Source organism: Bubalus bubalis, chromosome 4 (genome assembly GCF_019923935.1).
Source record: "Bubalus bubalis isolate 160015118507 breed Murrah chromosome 4, NDDB_SH_1, whole genome shotgun sequence".
Taxonomy (NCBI): domain Eukaryota; kingdom Metazoa; phylum Chordata; class Mammalia; order Artiodactyla; family Bovidae; genus Bubalus; species Bubalus bubalis.
In genome coordinates, this window is record NC_059160.1 from 79,851,744 (window position 1) to 79,873,349 (window position 21,606).

General features: G+C 34.6%; 1 protein-coding gene across 1 annotated transcript in view; it reads left to right on the forward strand.

Annotated features, from left to right (window-relative positions):
• MUC19 (mucin 19, oligomeric) overlaps positions 1-21,606 on the forward strand; it is a 92,879-nt gene that overhangs the window by 16,867 nt on the left and 54,406 nt on the right. Inside the window, 19 exon segments of the mRNA XM_045165516.1 lie at positions 140-368; positions 1,090-1,207; positions 1,646-1,706; positions 1,919-2,016; positions 4,526-4,736; positions 5,416-5,538; positions 5,932-6,055; positions 7,860-7,995; positions 9,236-9,328; positions 10,177-10,261; positions 10,443-10,580; positions 12,382-12,531; positions 14,433-14,527; positions 14,938-15,064; positions 17,902-18,148; positions 20,167-20,219; positions 20,317-20,417; positions 20,677-20,828; positions 21,392-21,530. Coding sequence (XP_045021451.1) covers positions 140-368; positions 1,090-1,207; positions 1,646-1,706; positions 1,919-2,016; positions 4,526-4,736; positions 5,416-5,538; positions 5,932-6,055; positions 7,860-7,995; positions 9,236-9,328; positions 10,177-10,261; positions 10,443-10,580; positions 12,382-12,531; positions 14,433-14,527; positions 14,938-15,064; positions 17,902-18,148; positions 20,167-20,219; positions 20,317-20,417; positions 20,677-20,828; positions 21,392-21,530 — 2,480 coding nt within the window.

The following is a 21,606-nucleotide window of genomic DNA, read 5'->3' on the forward strand; positions in this document are numbered from 1 at the left end:
TATAGATTTCAGATGGATGTGAGACTGGTACCTTTCAGTGAATTTTTTTCTTGGTACATAAACGCTTAAAAAATAAAAAATGGAAGCTACATTAATTGTTCTAAATAATAATGAATATTTGACCCTAAATATTTTGTAGGTGAAGCTTCTACTTGGGGCAAAGGAGCATATAAAGCTTTCAACGGCCGTGTTTTTTCCTTTGAGTCTTCATGCACATATACTTTCTGCCGTCACTGTGTTGAATCGGGAGGAGATTTCAATATTGAGATCAAACGAAACAATGATAGTGAGATTGAAAAAATAACAGTTATAATTGACAACAATGATGTCTCTATCTTTGGTGATATACTTTTAGTTAATGGTGAAAGGTAAATGTCATAGTGTTTTGAATAAAGTATGTAGAATATTTTGAAGTAATCTGATCAAAAAGGGGGGAAAAAAGGTTGGGGAAGATACACTACTCTTTTCCTATTTTGGTGCTCATATTGACATTTAGAAAAAAATCTTGTTACATATGTAAGACTTCACTGTATATGGGATTTATTCCTATAACAAGGTGGTTAAAAAAAAGAGTAGTTCTGTTGTTTGACTGTTTTGAGTCTAGATTTGGGGCAACATGCATATTCAGCGAAACTGTTAATAGAATATTTCAACTTTCATTTGTATGTTTAATGCTAAATAAAAATTTGAGGTTTCACAATACACTGAAACTTAGGCCATTATTTTTAGAAGTAGCAATTTATGTTTGGAAGGGATGACGTATTTGAATGCTTTTCAGGATAAGAAAATGAGATATGATAGGCTACTTATGAACATTTCAAATTATTTAATCATTTTATTTTTATAACAAACCAGTTTCTTCTTGTTCACTTCTCCAGAGCCCCAAAGATTTATTCATTGTTTCTTAAAAGTCTTACCAAATTCAGAAAAAAGTCATTGTGTCCCTTCTGAAATGACTAGAAAAACCTTTAATATTTACCAGAAGTATTATTTATGATACTAAATATAGAAACATGAATTATCAGAAAAATTTTGATGCAATAATACTGTTATTATCTTTTATGTGTAACTGTATTTTATACTTTTCAGTGTGCAGATACCATATAACAATAAGTTGATTCACATTAAAAAATATGGAGAACATAATGTTCTGAATAGTCGTAGAGGAATCCTGTCTTTAATTTGGGACAAAAACAACAAACTCTCAGTAAGTCCACCTATGATTTTCTTATAGTCCTGTTCATTCTGTTCTTTACTTTCAGTTATAAAAATAATATAATACAAGGAAAATAAGAGATAAGGTTTACTGAGTAATCTGTATGTATCAAGGACAGTACTAAGCATAATCTAATATTTAAAATACCTTGAAGTACATAATATTAATAATCTTATTTTACAGTTAATAGGACTCAGGAAATTCAGGATAATAAAAGTTAAACAACCTAACCAAAGACACAGTCAGTAAGAGGTGAAGTCAGATCTTTGCAAATTCTAAATTCAGATCATTTAGAAAAGACTGTTGTATATTACTAAGTAACCAGCTTAGGTAAAATTGAACATGAAGAGGTTCTGTCTTTCCATTTGTTTAAATTTTGTCTTGAGATATTTTCAATATTTTATAAACATACATGTAATTTTTTTAAAGCTCACTCTTCACAAGCAATATCCTACTTGTGGTCTTTGTGGTAACTTCAACAGCACTCCAGGTAGGATTTCAATGCATTTGTATAAGAAAATTCCCTCCCAAAAGGAAATTACAATTATTTGATTTTGGATACATCTAAAGTTAACAATTTGCCTTTGTATAAAGAATAATTAATTGTTAAAATAAATGTTTATATTGTCAAGTCTATATTTATCTTGAAAATAATGCACATATATAATTATATCTTGAAGTTAACATTGCTTTCTTTTTAAGGAGATGATATCAACGAGCACATTGCTGATAGTAAAATTCCTGGTGATTGTTCCAAAGCTGTTAGTAAAAGCTATGAAGTTTGTGAAGATGGAGTACAGGTAATAAATTTATATTTCATCTAATAGCAGACTTCAGCAATATTCCCTTTGGTTTCAGTTTAAATAGCCAACATTCTCTTCTTAACACACAGACCTTATTAGAATTCTGCAACTGCTTCTTCTCCAATGTCCATATGGTCTGTTTCTCAGCTTTATAGTCTAGCTGTAGATGCTTTAACATGTATTTTTTCCCTAAAACATTATGACAGTTACTATATATTAGTATAATAATTCTAATTTTCTTTGAACAGTGTTTTAGTTGGCCTGTAAACTCATATGTTCACCTCTCCATAATTATCTCAGTGGGGACTGGCTTGACTTTCACAGTTTAGAAATTCTGTAATGTGTTCCTAAGAACTACTTTTCTTCTCTTTCTCCCTTACTTTTGCCCCAGACAGCAAGTCTGAATTGTCATCTCCAGTATACTTTATCATCTTTTTGAAAAAGTTACAGATCACTTTTTGACTACATCACTTGAAAATATTCATCATTTGCTTTGAATTTTCTGCACTTAACATGATTCTCTGAATGTTTGAATTTGGTAGATTGCACTTATGTGATGACTGAAGGAATTCTCACATATACTTATTTCAATCTAGAATAAAATTCTCAAGATCAAGATATGCATGCATTGTATAGGTAGAAGAAACATGTTTTATTGACAAAGGATGTTGTATTTATAACATCTTGTCAGCTTCTATCAAAGCAAATTAAGCCATAATGTTGTATAAGATCATCTGTTATCTTACTTGTGAAGTGCTCCTTGATCTTTGCAGTTAGAATTACTTTCTCTTTTCTCTTTTACCCAATGCCAATCATTAGAATTTATGATCTATAAAAATGCCTCATGCTTTTCTCACATGTTTCCTATGAGATTATGAGCTCTGTATTACATTTTACTGTTGTGGTAGTTACACAGTGTGTGAGAACTTACTCCTGGTTGCTCAAATGTTTTAGCTGAATAAGTATATAAAGTTATATTAAAGACTATGTATGAGACATTGTGTTAAGCCTGGAGGTTACAAAGTTCTAGTTTTTGCTCTAAAGGAGCCTGTTCAGTTCAGTTCAGTCGCTCAGTCATGTCTGACTCTTTGGGACCCCATGAACCGCAGCACCCCAGGCCTCCCTGTCCATCACCAACTGCCGGAGTCTACCCAAACCCATGTCCATTGAGTAGGCGATGCCACCCAACCATCTCATGGGTGGTCATCCCCTTCTCCTCCTACCCTAAATCTTTCCCAGCATCAGGGACTTTTCAAATGCGTCGGCTCTTTGCATCAGGTGGCCAAAGTATTGGAGTTTCAGCTTCAACATCAGTCCTTCCAATGAACACCCAGGACTGATTTCCTTTAAGATGGACTGGTTGGATCTCCTTACAGTCCAAGGGACTCTCAAGAGTCTTCTCCAAAACCACAGTTCAAAAGCATCAATTCTTCAGAGCCTGTTACCTAGTGAGAAAGATACACAAAGAATAATACCGAATTTGCCAAAAAGTTCATTTGGATTTTTCTGTAACGTCTTACAGAAAAACTCAAACAAACTTTTTAGCCAACCAAAGTTCGTAAAAAAAAAGTCTTTGAGATTTCATTTCACTTAATTTTATACCTCACTTGAAGAATATTATCAGTTGTCCTGGGGATTACTTGGTGGAAATTGTGTAATTCCTAGCTAGTAGGTAGGCTGCAGTCCATGGGGTCGCGAAGAGTCGGACTCGACTAAGCGACTTCACTTTCACTTTTCACTTTCATGCATTGGAGAAGGAAACGGCAACCCACTCCAGTGTTCTTGCCTGGAGGATCCCAGGGACAGAGGAGCCTGGTGGGCTGCCGTCTATGGGGTCGAACAGAGTCGGATACTACTGAAGTGACTTAGCAGCAGCAGCAGCTTTTGTATTTATCTGAAAACAAACATAATTAGAATATAAAACTGCTATGCGTTAATTAAAACATTAAAATTTGCAAAAATTTTTTTAAAAACTTTTTTTGTTTGATAGTAATGTCTTTATTTCCTTAACCAACGTGAGAATATGCTGTTTCCAGAGCAGCTCACATGACCCCCACCAAGAAAGCCCAGAATCAGTCTATTTTATTTGTTTGCTCATCAAATATTATATAAGCAGACTGACAGCTAAAGGGCTAATACCCTTCTGTCTGTTGTGGTTTCAACATCCACTATCCTAGTCGCTGGCATGGACAATCTTTTCTTTTCTCATATTTTCCATTTTCTTGAGTTCTGAGCTTCATGTCACCTTTAGAGAAATTTTGGATGAAATTAGGTACAATTTTTGAAGTCACTACATATTATCAGAGGTGAAATTTTCACTTAGCAGTCACTGTAGGAACTGTAATAATTCAAAACTCCCCATTTCCATCAGTGTTCAAGAACTTTCCCTTTCGAAGCTACAGGATATTGTACAAACCGCCCCCCTCTGAGCTTATCTTTCCCTAAATACTCCTTTTATTCCTCATTTTCCTGTTGCTTTAATAAAACTTCATGCTTTATTTTGCAGTACTGTAACAAAATTATTGGAACCTATTTTGAGAAATGTGGAAAGGTTAGCACTTTATCCAGTGACTACAAAATGATCTGCATTGATGAGTATTGCCAAAGTAGAGACAAAACATCCACGTGTGACACTTACTCAGAACTGTCCCGCCTCTGTGCCTCAGATGGTCCTGGCACCTTTGAATCCTGGAGAGATGATCCTGATGTGGTTTGTGGTAGGTTTTAAATGTATTGCAGACTCCAAATCAAGAAGATTCTATAGCATTTAAAGTTGAGCTGTGTCTCAAAGTAATTTTCTCAAATACCTGTAACTCCTGGGAGGAACCTCACGGGTGAAAGAAAGGTCTTGTCTCTGACATGTACTTGTGAAGAAATTGAGGTCCATTTTTGTGGAATGACTTGTCATAAGTGCTTTGTATTAAGATATAATTAGAGACTTTATAGACTTTATAATTAGTAAAAGTCACTGGGAAAAATAAATAATTTTGTGAAACTCTGTAAAATTTCCATAAAAATAACTAGAAAGTTATCAAAAGTATGTTGACTGGTTAAGTATTTTCTTTCAGAAAATTAGAAAATCTAAATGAGTTTCATTAAATCTGAATATACTTTTCATTTATACTTAGTTCAATCTTTATAAGTTAAAATATAAATAGAATATCAATGTCAAAGTAAGGTAAAATGATACTATGTAATATACATTTTCTTCAAATTAAATATTGTATCATAAAGTAATACATAGGAAATAGGCATAATTTAGTTACTATCTTTAAAAATTGACCTATATCTTGAAATTTAGACTCCTACTCTAAAAGATACTCATTAGAATGTTATATATTTATCACATTTATTTTCCTCTGATTTCTATGTATGCATATTTCTATATTTCTCCAGAAAAACCTATTTGCCCAGAAAAACATATCTACAAAGAATGTGGTCCCTCAAATCCTGCAACTTGTTCTAATGTGGCTCCTTTTCAAGACACTGAGTGTGTGAGTGGCTGCACCTGCCCAGAAGGTAAAACATTTGAAAATGAAGTTACACAGTCATAATGAGATCTTGTTTCTAACAAGATTATTTATTGAATACATTATCACCTATTCATAATCCATCCTTCTAACATACAGGAAGGGAGGGGTAGAGATACTTTTAAAGTTAATATACATTTCTGTCTCTGTAATACTACACAGATGATCTTGTAGTCATATGCTGGGCTCAATAGGAATACTCTATGGCTCTGAAAGTTATCTATACCCTTGCCAGTTTTCAAATTTCTTAAATAGAAATGATCATTTTAAGTGTATGTTTACACTTGAAAGAACAACCTCAAAAGTTATTTCTCAATACATTGCTTGAAAATTTACTGATGTTAGTATAGTATTGAGATTAATCTTATGTAATGTACTCTAGGTTATCTATTGGATGATATTGGAGAGAAAGGGAGATGTGTGTTGAAGTCTGACTGTCCCTGTGAATCTAATGGAAAGGTATATCAGTCAGGAGAAGTCCGTGAAGGTTCCTGTGGTTCTCTGTGGTATGTGTGTGTCTTTTGTCTATATTTTATTGATAGTGAAATAATAGTAATATATTAGCGTAACTTGAAATAATTCCCTAAATTCCCACTTGAACTTTTCAGAAAGAAAATTCAACCTCTTGGCATTTTCTGTGTTTATATTCTTGCATTTTTTGGAGGAATTTTTGTGTGTTTCATGTAAAATATATTAGATTTCTGTGTATCTTTAAAAGATAATGCTTTTTTAGGAACTGAAATAATGTTTTGAATAGTAAACCAATTGGTGGTTGCAAAACAGAGGAAAGAATGAAACGAAATTATGGTTATAATAATGAAACAATAATTATGCTAATTTTCAAGAATATTTTTAAAATATACAATTACAAACAACCCTTTTCAAATAATTTTTATATGAGGTTACATTGGTGAAGCTATATTTGATTGAGAGTGGATTTTAATGTGTCAAAGATAGTATAGATTATTTCTCTTTTAGTTGAATAACTTGATTCTTACTTTTAAGTTCAGGAACAAAACGCTGACCAGATAGCTTTCCCTATCCCTCATTATGACTTTTCTCTGGAACTCAAAATATCTGCAGAAATTCAAGGGACTTTCTAGAAATATACTTTGTCCTTGTGGGAGAATAAGCTGACTCAAATGAAAACTAATGTATCATTTTCACTGTAATATTTTCTCAGCAAATAGGCAATGTACTGTTAGTCTGATAATAATAAATTAATAATAATTATGGAAAACAAGAACTATAATTTATTGAATGTATATAGCTTTGCTGTTCAAGAGAAATATAACGTGAGTCACAAATATGATCTGCATATATAATTTAACATTTTCAGTTGATTATTTTTAAAAAGCAAAAAGAAACAAACAAATGGAATTAATTATATTCATGTACTTTACATATGGGCTTCCCCTGTGGCTCAGTTATAAAGAACCCACTGCCAATGTAGGAGACGCAGGTTTGATCCCTGGGTCAAGAAGAGTCCCTGGAGAAGGAAACTACAATCCAGCCTAGTATACTTTCCTGGGAAATCCCATGGACAGACAAGCCTGGTGGGCTATAGTCCACGAGGTTGCAAAACAGTCAGACTTGACTTAGCAACAAACAACACAACTTTACATATGCAAATATTATCATTTCAGCATAAAATTATTATGAAATGTTGAGAGAATTTACCAGCTTTTTCAGTATTAATTCTTAGAAGTCTATGTGTATTTTACATTTACAGAAGATCTCATTCTGTCCTGACAAGCCACATTTCACATACTCAATAGCTATATGTCTCTTTATGACTTCCCTGGTAGCTCAGATGGTAGAGAATCTGTCTGCAATGTGGAAGACCATATTATACGGGGCAGAGCAGGTAGAAGTTATTATTTTGTTCAGTGGAATTAGAGCTTCCCTGACTCAGTGGTAAAGAATCTCCTGCAGTGCAGGAGGTGTAGAGAGAGACATAGATTCAATCCTTGGGTTACAAAAATCTCCTGAAGAAGGAAATAGCAACCCACTCCAATAATCTTGCCTGGAAAAATCCCATGGATAGAGGAGCCTGGCAGGCTACAGTCCATGGGGTCACAAAGAGTCAAACATGACTGAGAGACTAAAAAATAGTACAAAACAAATTACTAGGATACCATCGTCTGAAAGACATTTTATCAAGGCTGAGATGTTGGGAGGGGAATGAAGATGGTATAATAAAACTTAACTAGATGTCTTAGTTTAAGTTGTGATTTTTTTTAATGTTGTACTATTTATCATAAAGAAAATGTAATTGATGACATTTTCATGATCATTGCATTTTAACAGCACATGCCAAGAAGCAAAGTGGGCTTGCACTAAAACATTATGCCCTGGAAGATGTAAGATAGAAGGAAGTTTGATTACCACCTTTGATGGCGTTAAATACAACCATCCTGGAAACTGTCACTTTTTGGCCATCCATGTATGTAATAGTCTGCAACATTTGAGAAAACTGATATAGACACCAAGCTTTTTCTTACTAGTTTAAAACACAATCTTCATCTTTATTTACTATTAAAAAAAACAAACAACAATTCAATCATTGGTTGTGTATTTCAGTATCTGCTTTGTGTCACATGTTGACATTGACAATCATTATTACCCATGTTCCTTAGAAATGCTTTGCTAAAACTAAAACAATCAAAATCCTTATTACTATTAATTTTCTAAATATATCAGGAAAAGATTTCCTTTTCTACTTTTCTTTGTATGTGTTCACCAGTGCTTCAAATGAAACTAAATTTTACATTCCATAAAGTATTTTCCTTTTTTTCATTATTTCTTTACATTTATTTTTAGTTTCATAACATGATATTTAGTTTTATAACAGTATGATAGAGGTTATCCTTACATTTAAACTCTTTTCAGTATTAAAATTTTAAATAATCTAAATTTCAATAAAAGAAAGATTCCATTTTGTAGGTTGTGCCTTTAACTGGCATGAGAATAAGCAATTTTACTTAATCTTCCTGGTCAGGAACAAAGATGAGTAGAATTTGTGATTCCTGAAGTGAGAGATGGGGACCGGTGTCTGAAAAATGTCGTTACTGTTATTAAAAGTCAGTTTTCCAAATCTCCTTTCCTTTTTTGCATACTCTTCATATAATCCATGAGGATAGGGGATAGGCAAAGTGAGAGGGAAATACATAAAAATATATAGAATATTTGCTTTATATAGATTAGAGATTCCTAAATCTTGAAATAAGAACTGGAAGTCAATATTTGACATGACTTATATTATGGGTTTATAAATTAAATGCTTCTCTCCTTGGATTTAAGTTCACATCATGGATTTTCCAGAGAATAAACAAGCTGTGTTATCTCTAAGTCCTATTAGACTCAATAATGCAGCACAATTCCCATAGAGACAAGACGAAAAGTAAAGCTTAAAGAAAAAAAAAAAGGTTAATGAGAGAATCCACCAATCATAGACTATTTAGATAGTCTATATCTTATGCAAAATACGTGGACCATCTGTAAAACTCTTGGCCAATCCTAGACTGTCCCATGGACTGAACTAGGTTTCTAGTTTCAGAGCAGACTGGTTGAATGTAAGCCTTTTGCATATTAAAAATGAAAATATGCATTATGAATGAATCACATAGTAATAGCATATATTCAATGACATTTTAATAAACATTTAATAATGTATTTTTTAACAGGATAAGGATTGGTCTATTAGTGTTGAGCTTCGTCCATGTCCAAGTGGTCAGTCAGGAACATGCTTAAATAGTGTTACACTCCTCTTGAATTCGGTAAGTAATCAGCTTCCTAAAGCAAACTTGAGTCAATTACTCTACAAATTCAGAATTTTGGAGGTTGAAAAAGAGAGGCTTTACTATGAAATTAAAACCATAAATGAGATTGATAAAGTCTCTGGAAGATCTGTATAGTTCTAAGGATCCTTGAAAGAAAGTGAAAGTGAAGTCGCTCAGTCGTGTCTGACTCTTTGCGACCCCGTGGACTGTAACCTACCAGGCTCCTCTGTCCATGGGATTCTCCAGGCAAGAATACTGGAGTGGGTTGCCATTTCCTTCTCCAGAGGATCTTCCCGACCCAGGGATTGAACCCAGGTCTCCCGCCTTGCAGGCAGATGGTTTAACCTCTGAACCACCAGGGAAGCCCTCTAAGGATCCTTACGAATATTGAAATTAACATAGGCACATAACTAAGGTGCTAATTACAGGTCAACCTTTTCCACTTACTAGATTATTAAAATCTATGGCCCTTTTAAGAAGACAGTTATATTTGCTTAGAATTTCATGTATTTTAACTACCATTTTAACTGGAGATAACCTACATAGGGAGGGGGAGTACCTAGCTTGATCTTTGCTACTTATAAGTGGGTTGACCTTTGGAAATCCAAGTTATCTTCTTGGGTCATAGTTTCCTCGTCTACAAATCAGGGCTGAAAAGTCCTTTATAATCCTCCTTTAAGAATTGATGTAAGAAATGCTTTAAAAATGTTTACTATTTTAGACATTTATAAGTTAGTCTATTACAGTGAAGCTTTATGGGGAAAATTTTAGGTTCATTTATTAATATACTTAGATGTATTCATATTGAAAATTAATATGAACTAACAATATGCTTTAAATATTAGTCTGTTCAAGTTGAAAAATACGTGTTCAACAGAGATGGAACAGTCACAAATGACAAGTTTGGAAATCTTGGTTATTATTATTCAGGTAAGTTTAATGATATCATTTAAAATATTATAAATGTAAAATGCATTACTTTATTCCATTTTTAACTATGTTATAAATGTTTCTGTTTTAAAAAATATATTCAGTATACAGGCATTTTAAGAAATAAAAACTGTTTAATGTATTAATTATTGCTAATTAATATAAATTATTACTTTAACAGACAAAATACAGATCTTCAATGCATCTTCCTCATACCTTCAAGCAGAAACATACTTTCATGGAAAAATGCAAATTCAAATTTTTCCTGTGATGCAATTGTATGTTTCTATGCCACCTAACCAATTCACAGATACTGTAGGTAAGTCCTATAGATATTTTTTACGTTAATTTATTTGTTTTAATTGGAGGCTAATTACTTTACAATATTGTGGTGGTTTTTGCCATACATTGATATGAATCAGCCATGGGTGTACATGTGTTCCCCCTTCCTGAACCTCTCTCCCACCTCCCTTCCCATCCCATCCCTCTGAGTTGTTCCAGTACACTGGTTTTGAGTGCCCTATTTCATGAATCAAACTTGGACTGGTCATCTATTTCACATATGGTAATATATACATTTCAATGCTAATCTCTCAAATCATCCCACCCTTGCCTCTCTCACAGAGTCCAAAAGTCTGTTTTTTACATCTGTGTCTCTTTTGCTGTCTCGCATATAGGGTCATCATTACCTTTCTAAATTCCATATATATCCATTAATATACCGCATTGGTGTTTTCCTTTCTTACTTACTTCACTCTGTATAATAGGCTCCAGTTTCATCCACCTCATTAGAACTGACTCAAATGAGTTCTTATTAATAGCTGAGTAATATTCCATTGTGTATATGTACCACAGCTTTCTTACCCATTCATCGGCCGATGGACATCTAGGTTGCTTCCATGTCCCGGCTATTGTAAACTGTGATGCAATGAACATTGGGGTATACCTGTCTCTTTAAATTCTGGTTTTCTTGGTGTATATGCCCAGCAGCAGGATTGTTGGGTCGTATGGCAATTCTATTTCCAGTTTTTTAAGGAATTTCCACACTGTTCTCCATAGTGGCTGTACTAGTTTGCATTCCCACCAACAGTGTAAGAGGGTTCCCTTTTCTCCACACCCTCTCCAGTATTTATTGTTTCTAGACTTTTTGTTAGAAGCCATTCTGACTGGCATGAGATGATACCTCATAGATATGTTTTTATTTCCAAAGCACTAGTGTAACCATCTGTTGTAATTTTCAGTTGTCTCCATTAATAGTAGACTGTAAAACATTTTTACTTAATCTTTCTTTCCATATTTCAGTAAAATAACCTAACATACAGTGTAGATAGCTTTATTTATTACAAAATCTATTTCCTAATGGTTTTCAATAATTTAAACATCTTAAGGTTTTTAAATTAAGGATTTATTGTGAGATTTGATAATATATGCTCTATATAAATTTGCTAATATGTTACTAAAACTGATTTGTGGAAGAATAAATGAAAATATTATAAATCTTTTGAAAATCAATTCCAACAAGTTGTTTTACAACTTGTCTTTCTGCTCATAGATTATCTTTCTTTTACTGAGGTTTTCTATTACAGAAATCAGTTTTTACATACTGTCACAAATATCAAACAAAACAAAGAAACCTTGGCAAATTCCACATTTACTCATTTCAAACCATCTAAGTTATTGCAAGATACTTTTGCTTAACAAGTGAACATTTTTTACTTATTTATACATAGGCAAAAAAAAAAAAAATGTAATTCAAGGGTCAGAATGGTCCAGAGAAGAAAGGCAGGTAGGTCTTAACATGATTCAACTCTTCACAATGAAACTGAAAATGTGTAGTCATAAACTTTCTACTTTAGGCATGCTTTCTAAAGCCTTGTCAAAGGAGGTTAAGTTACAGCAACAAACAGGAAGAAAATAATATTCATGTCAAATGGTGTTTCAGTGCTCCTGGAATTATAAATGGCAGTATTAACCTGATGTGTCATGAAATTTTACTTAAATGTGTAAAGACTAACCAAAACATACTCTCATGTGGCTCATACGTGATTTGATTTGAGCAAAGAACTGAATATGAATCCAAAGGTGAGAAGATGCTAAAATTTGTTCTGTGCTTTCTACAGGACTCTGTGGTTCCCACAACAACAGAGCAGAGGATGATTTCATGTCAAGTCAGAACATATTAGAAAAGACATCTCAGGCATTTGCTAGTTCTTGGGAAATGATGCCCTGTCCTAAAGCTAGCACTGCTTCATGCATCAGTATAGAAAAAGGTAATGTTTATTGAACCTCAAACCCTGTAATTAGATATTTTTTACTGGAATTATAAACTTATTCTGGTAATAATATGAGACTACTAGATAATCCAGTTTTTCAGCTAGTGTTTGTGAACTTTTTCAGCTTTAGAGGTAACAGTGGAGAAACAGTTTGACTGGCTGATGGCACTTTTAGAAAACAAGCTTCTCAGTCGGGAATGGAGGGAGGAAGAGACACTGTTGTCTTCTCTACCCATTCTTTTCCTCCGTATACAGTTTTCTCCATAGTTTTAAAATGATAGGGTTAGAGGAGACTTCACTCATCACTTCTTTTGTTATTATTTCTATTTTATATAGTTGTAGAAGGGATCATTTCTTTGAATAGCGACACTCACCCAAATTGCTGAGACACTTCGCGGTACAGCTGTAGTTACATCCAGTCTCCTAACCACTGCCATCATGTATATTAGTTATACCAAACCCCAGATAGAGATTTTAGTGGAAAAGCTGTACCCTTATATGATTCTGCTGACGTTTTAGCTTACCAAGGACTTTCATACATATTATTGATAATTCAGTTTATTTCTACAAAGAGTGGTGAAGGATGTGGATGAGGTTATTTTTCCCATTCATGTAGATGGTGATAATGGAGATTTTGATAGGGTGTTCTTAATAAGGTGTAATCCAAGTGTTTTGAGTTCGAGTCTTTCTCTAATTATTCCTCTAGCGTCATTGATTTTAACATATGCTTCATTTTATGTTGCTTCTTTCATAAATAATGGAATGCAATGGAAGGTAAGTTAAAATATATTATAATGAAATGTTAATTTGTCCTTAATTAATCTGCTTACTTGAAACAAATATCTGACCAGTTTATAAACTACTGAAGTGACTCCTTTTGAAGTTTCATTTGTTTTTGATTTAAAAAATGAATTGATAAATGCATTAACATCAGTATGGTAATGCACATTTCAAGGTTTTGTCATTATTTTATTTTGTGGGTGTTGCAATGAAAATAAAATGAGAATAGGTAAAAAATATATATACATCTCATAAGAAACCAAGCCAATTTATGTTAAGCAGACTATATGTTAACACTTTTGAGAGATATGTAAATGACTCTTTCAATTTTCAGTGTTTTAAATATAACTTAATAAAATAAAATACAGAAAATTAACAATAATAAGATGCTAGTAATATTTACATAAAAGCATTGATACCTGGTTGCAAGTTTGTCAAAATTTTAAGAATAATTGGCCTCAATGTCCTTTTAATAGGTTCAGTCATTGTCCTTGATTGCTTCTTGGTGATGGTCACTTTTAAAAGTCAATCAGCAAATAGTTAAAAAAACTTCTAGCAATGTTTGTGCTAGTCATGGTCATCATCCTTAAGAATTTGCAAATCACCGAGCAAAACATTTTTAACAAATGGTTGTTTTGTGAATTCTATCTTCAATTAATTTAACAGAAGACTATTGATAAATCTACCAAGTATCAATTAAGCAGCTAAGCGAAATTATTGTATTTTAATTATTGATAGTGGTTGTCATAGTTTATGACCTTCAGAAACACTGATTTGACCTTTTAGGGTGACAGCACCAACCTTTCATAATTTAACATAAATATGTACTTTAAACTAAAGTTACCTAACTAATCTGGTTCCCTTATTCATATTTTATATAGAAATTGCACTTCAGAAAAAGTTTAACTGATTTAATATAAAAGTCCAAAGCTAATAAAGATTTGTTTCTTATTATATCATTCTTTTTGCATGATAACAAATTATAGCATAACATTTTAAAAACCAATTGTTTTAATAAAGACACAAAGCAGAGTATAGTTTTAAAAATTTACACTTTCTCTTTTAATTAAAAAATTACGGTATTTAATCTAGTGTTGGGTGCATTAATTTTCTTCCAGAACGATTTGCTGAAAGGCACTGTGGAATTCTTCTTGATTTGAGTGGTCCTTTTGCTTCTTGCCATTCAATTGTGGACCCTAAACCATATCATGAGGTATGTGAAGGTCTAACATTAACAGCCCTTTTTGAGAAATATTTTTATAATACTAAAAGAAGCATCAGATATTAAAAATGTTCAAATAGCAGCCATTTTCAGTAGATTAACACATACATTTAAGTTTAAATTGGATTATATTACTTTATTTTATTGTTAGATATACCAACTCAAAAAAGAGGGACTAGAAAATAACCCCACATGAGGAAAATCTTGAATAAGTTTCTCTAAGTTCTTGGAAAACTCAGTTAATATTTGATTTGCTAATTTGCATATTTTGAGACATAAAATAATTCCAAAAGTTTCAAGGACAAAATATTTTCCAGAAGAGGAGTGGTTATGAACTGATTTGTTATACCAGTTTACCTGTTCTGAATATTTTCATAATATAAATGTTTCTTATTTTAAAGGAATGCAAAAAATACACTTGTACTTGTGAAAATAGCCAAGATTGCCTGTGTACAATTTTAGGCAACTATGTGAAAGCATGTGCTGAGAAGGAAACTTCCATGGTAGGATGGAGAGCTGGGCTATGTGGTAAGCAAATCGAGGCTTTAGATTACTTTCTTCTCAGTTTTACAACAGGTGTGTGTGTGTGTGTGTGTGTGTGTGTGTGTGTGTGTGTGTTTAGTGTAGTTTGTTGCTGTTGTTCAGTTGCTTAGATGTGTCTGACTTTTTGCAACCAACCTCATGGACTGCAGCATGCCAGTCTTCCCTGTCCTTCACCATCTCCTGGAGCTTGCTCAAGTCCATTGAGTTGGTGATGCCATCCAACCATCTCATCCTCTGTCATCTCCTCCTCCCATCTTCAATCTTTCCCAGCATCAGGGTCTTTTCTAATGAGTCGGCTCTTCACATCTGGTGGCCAAACTATTGGAGCTTCAGCTTCAGCATCAGTCCTTCCAATGAATATTCAGGGTTGATTTCCTTTAGGACTGGCTGGTTTGATATGTACTCCAAGGCACTCTCAAAAGACTTCTCCAATACCACATTTCAAAAACATCAGTTCTTTGGTACTCAGCCTTCTTTATAGTTCAACTCTCACATCCATATGTAGTTTAATTTAGATGTAGTTTAATTTAATGTGTAGTTTAGGTGTGTGTATTTACAAATTTGTATTTGGTTCTTTCAAAGATTATTTTCTTTATTTTTAAATAATGGCAACACACTCCAGTATTCTTGCCTGGGAAATCCTGTGGACAGAGGAGCCTGGCAGGCCATAGTCCTCAATGTTACAAAGTGTCAGACACGACTTACTGACTAAACAACATATTTGTTTAATCCTTGCATATTTGTTTCTTGATTTATTTCTTTGGTTTTCAGTTCAGTCCCTCAGTTGTGTCCAACTCTTTGCGACCCCATGAATCGCAGCACACCAGGCCTCCCTGTCCATCACCAACTCCCGGAGTTTACTCAAACTCATGTCCATAGAGTCGGAGATGCCATTCAGCCATCTCATCCTCTGTTGTCCCCTTCTCCTCCTGCCCCCAATCCCTCCCAGCATCAGGGTCTTTTCCAATGAGTCAACTCTTTGCATGAGGTGGCCAAAGTATTGGAGCTTCAGCTTCAGCATCAGTCATTCCAATGAACACCCAGGACTGATCTCCTTTAGAATGGACTGGTTGGATCTCCTTGCAGTCCAGTGGACTCTCAAGAGTCTTCTCCAACACCACAGTTCAAAAGCATCAATTCTTCGGCGCTCAGCTTCCTTCACAGTCCAACTCTCACATCCATACATGACCACTGGAAAAACCATAGCCTTGACTAGATGGACCTTTGTTGGCAAAGTAATGTCTCTGCTTTTCAATATGCTATCTAGGTTGGTCATAACTTTCCTTCCAAGTAGTAAGCGTATTTTAATCTCATGGCTGCAGTGATTTTGGAGCCCAGAAAAACAAAGTCTGACACTGTTTCCACTGTTTCCCCATCTATTTCCCATGAAGTGATGGGACCAGATGCCATGATCTTAGTTTTTTGAATGTTGAGCTTTAAGCCAACTTTTTCACTCTCCTCTTTAACTTTCATCACGAGGCTTTTTAGTTCCTCTTCACTGGCTGCCATAAGGGTGGTGTCATCTGCATATCTGAGCTTATTGATATTTCTCCTGGCAATCTTGATTCCAGCTTGTGCTTCTTCCAGCCCAGCGTTTCTCATGATGTACTCTGCATAGAAGTTAAATAAGCAGGGTGACAATATACAGCCTTAACGTATTCTATCCAGTCTTGGTTCCCTCTAATTCAATTTCTACAGAGAAATCAGTATAATCTTTAAAGTAAAACCAAATAAAACTAGCCTGATCCTGTATAGAACAGTCTTATGGACTCTGAGAGAGAGGGAGAGGGTGGCAAGATTTGGGAGAATGGCATTGAAACATGTAAAATATCATGTATGAAACGAGTTGCCAGTCCAGGTTCGATGCACGATACTGGGTGCTTGGGGCTGGTGCACTGGGACGACCCAGAGGGATGGAATGGGGAGGGAGGAGGGAGGAGGGTTCAGGATGGGGAACACATGTATACCTGTGGCGGATTCATTTTGATATTTGGCAAAACTAATACAATTATGTAAAGTTTAAAAATAAAATTAAAAAGAAAAAAAACAAAACAAACAAACGAAAAAAAAAACTAGCCTGATCATGTGACATTTCAGTCTAAAACAAGTCAGTGGCATTTTATGGCTTTCAGGCTAAAGACCAAACTGCTTACAAGGTTTATAGTTTCTATTCTCTTACTTGCTCTTTGAAAGAATTCCCCTCTCTTCTGTGGGCTCCCCTGGTGGCTCAGAGGTTAAAGGATCTGCCTGGAATGCAGGAGACCTGGGTTCAATCCCTGGGTCAGGAAGATCCCCTGGAGAAGCAAATGGCACCCCACTCCAGTACACTTGCCTGGAGAATTCCATGGAAGGAGGGGCCTGGTAGGCTATAGTCCATGGGGTCGCAAAGAGTCGGACATTACTTCACTTTCACTTTCCCCTCTCTTCTAACTTAAGTCGTTCTCCAGATATAGAATTCCCTTTGTCTAGGCTATCTTCATGCTGTCTATCTGTCCCTCCTCTTCACTATGGGCAGGTTCCCAGCTATACACACTCAGAACTTCCTATTTTGCTTTTTAGCACGTACCACGATTATCTTTTCCCAAGGAATATAAGCTGCCTGAGAGCAGTGAACTATCTTGTTTATGGGCTTTATCTCCAATGGAATGTGTAAACATTATAGCAGTGTCTCAATACTGACAGAAAAAAAGGACAAGTACCTTTTCCTTTATTATTCATAACTCATGGTTAATTCACTATAATACTATAAACATCAAGTTGAATTAAGATTATTAATTACTCTGGATATTTACATGCTGACCATATTTTCCCTATACCAACAGATCAATCTTGTCCTAGCGGCCTAGTTTTCAAGTACAATGTAAAAACCTGCAATAGTTCTTGCCGATCATTGTCAGAGAGAGATAAGAGCTGTGATATGGAAGGCATTCCAGTTGATGGATGCACTTGCCCTGATGGAATGTACAAGAATAATGAAGGAAATTGTGTTTCAAAATCTCAGTGTGACTGCTACATAAATGATGAGGTCATGCAACCAGGCAAACTCATCCATATTGATGACAATAAATGGTATGGAAATTACATATATACTTGTTATGACTTTAAAATCAACAGACTGCTTTTCAAAGAAATAGTCTTTTGCTAGGATGAAATCTTCTTTAGACCTGCCACGTTTTAAATTTTGTATTTCTCATTAAGGTTTAATATTACCTGGAGTGTACATTTCACTGTAATGGCCATTGCTGATATATCCCACTCATGTTTGGTTTTAAATGACAGTAGCAAAATATTCTAGGAGCTGCTACGTACAGAGAATGCAAAGCAATTTCATATTCAGGCAATGCTTCCTAGTTGTCTCTCAGAATTTATCGTTCAAAAAACAGTTATTCAATAAATGCCTACCATGTGCCAGGCTTTGTGCTAAGCACTGGAGTTGCAAAGATGAGTGGTCATTGTCTTGGACTCAGAGTAAGCATCAGGCAGACTATTGCAAAGAGGTTTACATACTATCATATGGTACCAGAAAGGGCCAGTTGCTACCTCAGGAGATTTAAAAAAGAAAAAAAGAAAAACACAACTTCTCAAAAGAGACCAGCATTTCAGTTTTCCTAAGGGATGAATCTTTTTCCTGACAAAATTGGAGTGTGAAGAGTGACTTCCAGTCAAGGAAACAGAATGCAGTAATGTAGGAAATGCTTGAAATAGTATTGTACAAGTCGGTTATTGTTACACAAGATTGTGCTGGAAAAGAAGAAAGTAGCCAGGCCATATTCCAGAATTAAAACTTTGTTCCAGGGTGGTAGGAGGTATTGAAGAACTATAACTTCTTGTGATGGATAAGGAGGTTGTGATTCCTGCAGTTTGGGCAAAGTAATTTATCTACATTTCTAATTTCATGTACAGAAATAGCAATTCTTAACATAACTGCAAAAGTGAAGCAGTCATTCCAAAAATCTTTGGATGCACCTTCTCTCTTTTCTTTAGTTCCATGTTGATGTGTGGCAAAACCACCACAAGATTGCAATTAGCCTCCAACTAAAATAAATTAATTAATTTTAAAAAGATATCATTTAGCAATGAATAATAATAATTTGGTCATTTTAAAGGAAAACGTGTAACAACTCCTTTTAATCAACAAAGTACACAAAACATTTGGTTGGGATTTGGTTAATGATACTTTCCCAGTAAATGCTGGAGAATAGGCAGATTACCTTTTTAATAAAACTTAGGCTAGCACCTCCAAATTATGGATGGTGTTAGCATCATCCTGTTTTAAATCTCTAAAACCTCTTATTTATACTACTGTGTGAACTAACTGACCTTTCTTTGTTCTATCTCTGTCATGTTTCCGGTACTGTCACTGGACTGTCATATCTAAAGCACTATTCTGATTGTGCCACTTAGCTGCTCAAAAACTGATTTTATGGTGACAGTTGCCTAAAGAATAGAAACAAACTTGCATGTCATTTAAGACTACCTGAAATCTGGTTATAACTTACTTCTACCACTTCTCCCTGTGTATCCTACCTTCTATCCAAACAAGTCATCAGAACATGCCTTGTTCTTTCCTTTGTCACAGCTTTGCATCTTATCAGCAACATCTGTTGAACCTTATTTATCCATCAAAATCCAGCCATCTTTTTCATTTAGTTTTCTGCATGTCCATAAGAACCTTATTTGTACATTCCTATAATGGATACAAGTTATATCTTATAATTTGTTACATTTTATGCATCTTTTTTGGCTTCCAAGGTGGCTCAAAGGTAAAGAATCCACCTGCCAATGCTGGAGCCACAGGAGACACTGGTTTGATCCCTGGGTCGGGAAGATCCCCTGGAGGAGGAAATGGCAACCCACTCCAGTATTCTTGCCTGGAGAAATCACATGGACAGAGGAGCCTGGTGGTTTGCAAAGAATCAGACATGATTGAGTACATGCACATGCATCTTTTGGGGGACTGTATCTCATTGATCTTATTATTCGTGATAAAGCAGGGGGTTTGTGAATGAGGGATGAAAGTTGCTATAACAGTGTATTAAGCTGTCATTGAAACTTTATTTTAATTTATAATTTTCTTTTATTTCCAGTGTCTGTAGAGATGGGATTCTTCTTTGCCAGACTCCCATTGATCTGACACTACGTAAGTTTTGAAATCACGATGCAAGCTTAAGATATCTACTTTGGTTAAAATAAGCAGATCAAGACGCCTTTGACTAACAACTTCCTTTGTCTCACAGAGAATTGTTCTGGAGGGGCTGAATATGTTGACTGTAGGAATCCTAAGGCACAGAGGAGAGTTGATAGTACATGTAGCACTCGGAACATACCTAGTTTTGATGTAAGTAAAATGGTTTAGAGTTTAGATTTTTGAAAACTTTTATTTAAAAAAAATTTTGTTTCAGTGAAGATGGAAATTAAAACATCAAAGAAAAATAATTAGAAGGTCATATTATTTTTGTGTGTCATTTTGACTTGTCAAATGCTAATTCCAACTGTATACTTGGTTTATTTGTGCATTGTCAAGTATTAATACAACTGATAATGCAATGAATTTAGACTAGTGCCTCATGGTGTATATTTTATATTTACTCCTATAGGAGAACTTGCCTTGCAAACGTGGGTGCTACTGTCCTGAAGGAATGGTTCGAAATTCTAAAGGGAACTGTGTCTTTCCTGATGACTGCCCTTGCTCTTTTGGTGGACGAGAGTATGACCAAGGAAGTGTCACCTCAGTTGGCTGCAACAAATGGTACATAATAAAGAATTACTGTTTTATTTGTTTTGGATATTAGAAAGTATACAATCTGCTCTTATTTTTATGGGAAAGGAGTCATACTTTGGGATATTTGGAAAAATAATGGTCAGATGTAGTTAGAAAAACTATTTTAAAAGCAAATTTTATACAGTATTAAAGGAGAGGGAGAGGGTGGGACGATTTGGGAGAATGGCATTGAAATATGTATAATATCATATATGAAATGAGTCACCAGTCCAGGTTCGATGCATGATACTGGATGCTTGGGGCTGGTGCACTGGGATGACCCAGAGGGATGGTATGGGGAGGGAGGAGGGAGGAGGGTTCAGGATGGGGAACACATGTATACCTGTGGCAGATTCATTTTGATATATGGCAAAACCAATACAATATTGTAAAGTTAAATAAAATAAAATTAAAAAAAAGTTGAACATTGTATAATGGACAACTGCAAAATTTAAACTGATATGCTTTGTGCTTCTTTACAAAAGCAATATGAGTTTAGTCATGATCTTGGCATGATACAATTACCACGCTGTATCATTGTTTTCTTCTAGTACTTGCATAAAAGGATCTTGGAACTGTACACAAAATGAATGTCAAACCACCTGTCATATCTACGGGGAAGGTCATGTTAGAACTTTTGATGGAAAAAGTTACAGCTTTGATGGTCTCTGCCAGTATTCATTTATCGAGGTAATTACAAGTGCGTTTTTAAGCAATTTTTCTTTACTTCATAATTATTAGACGAACTCTGGAGACTTTTATTCTC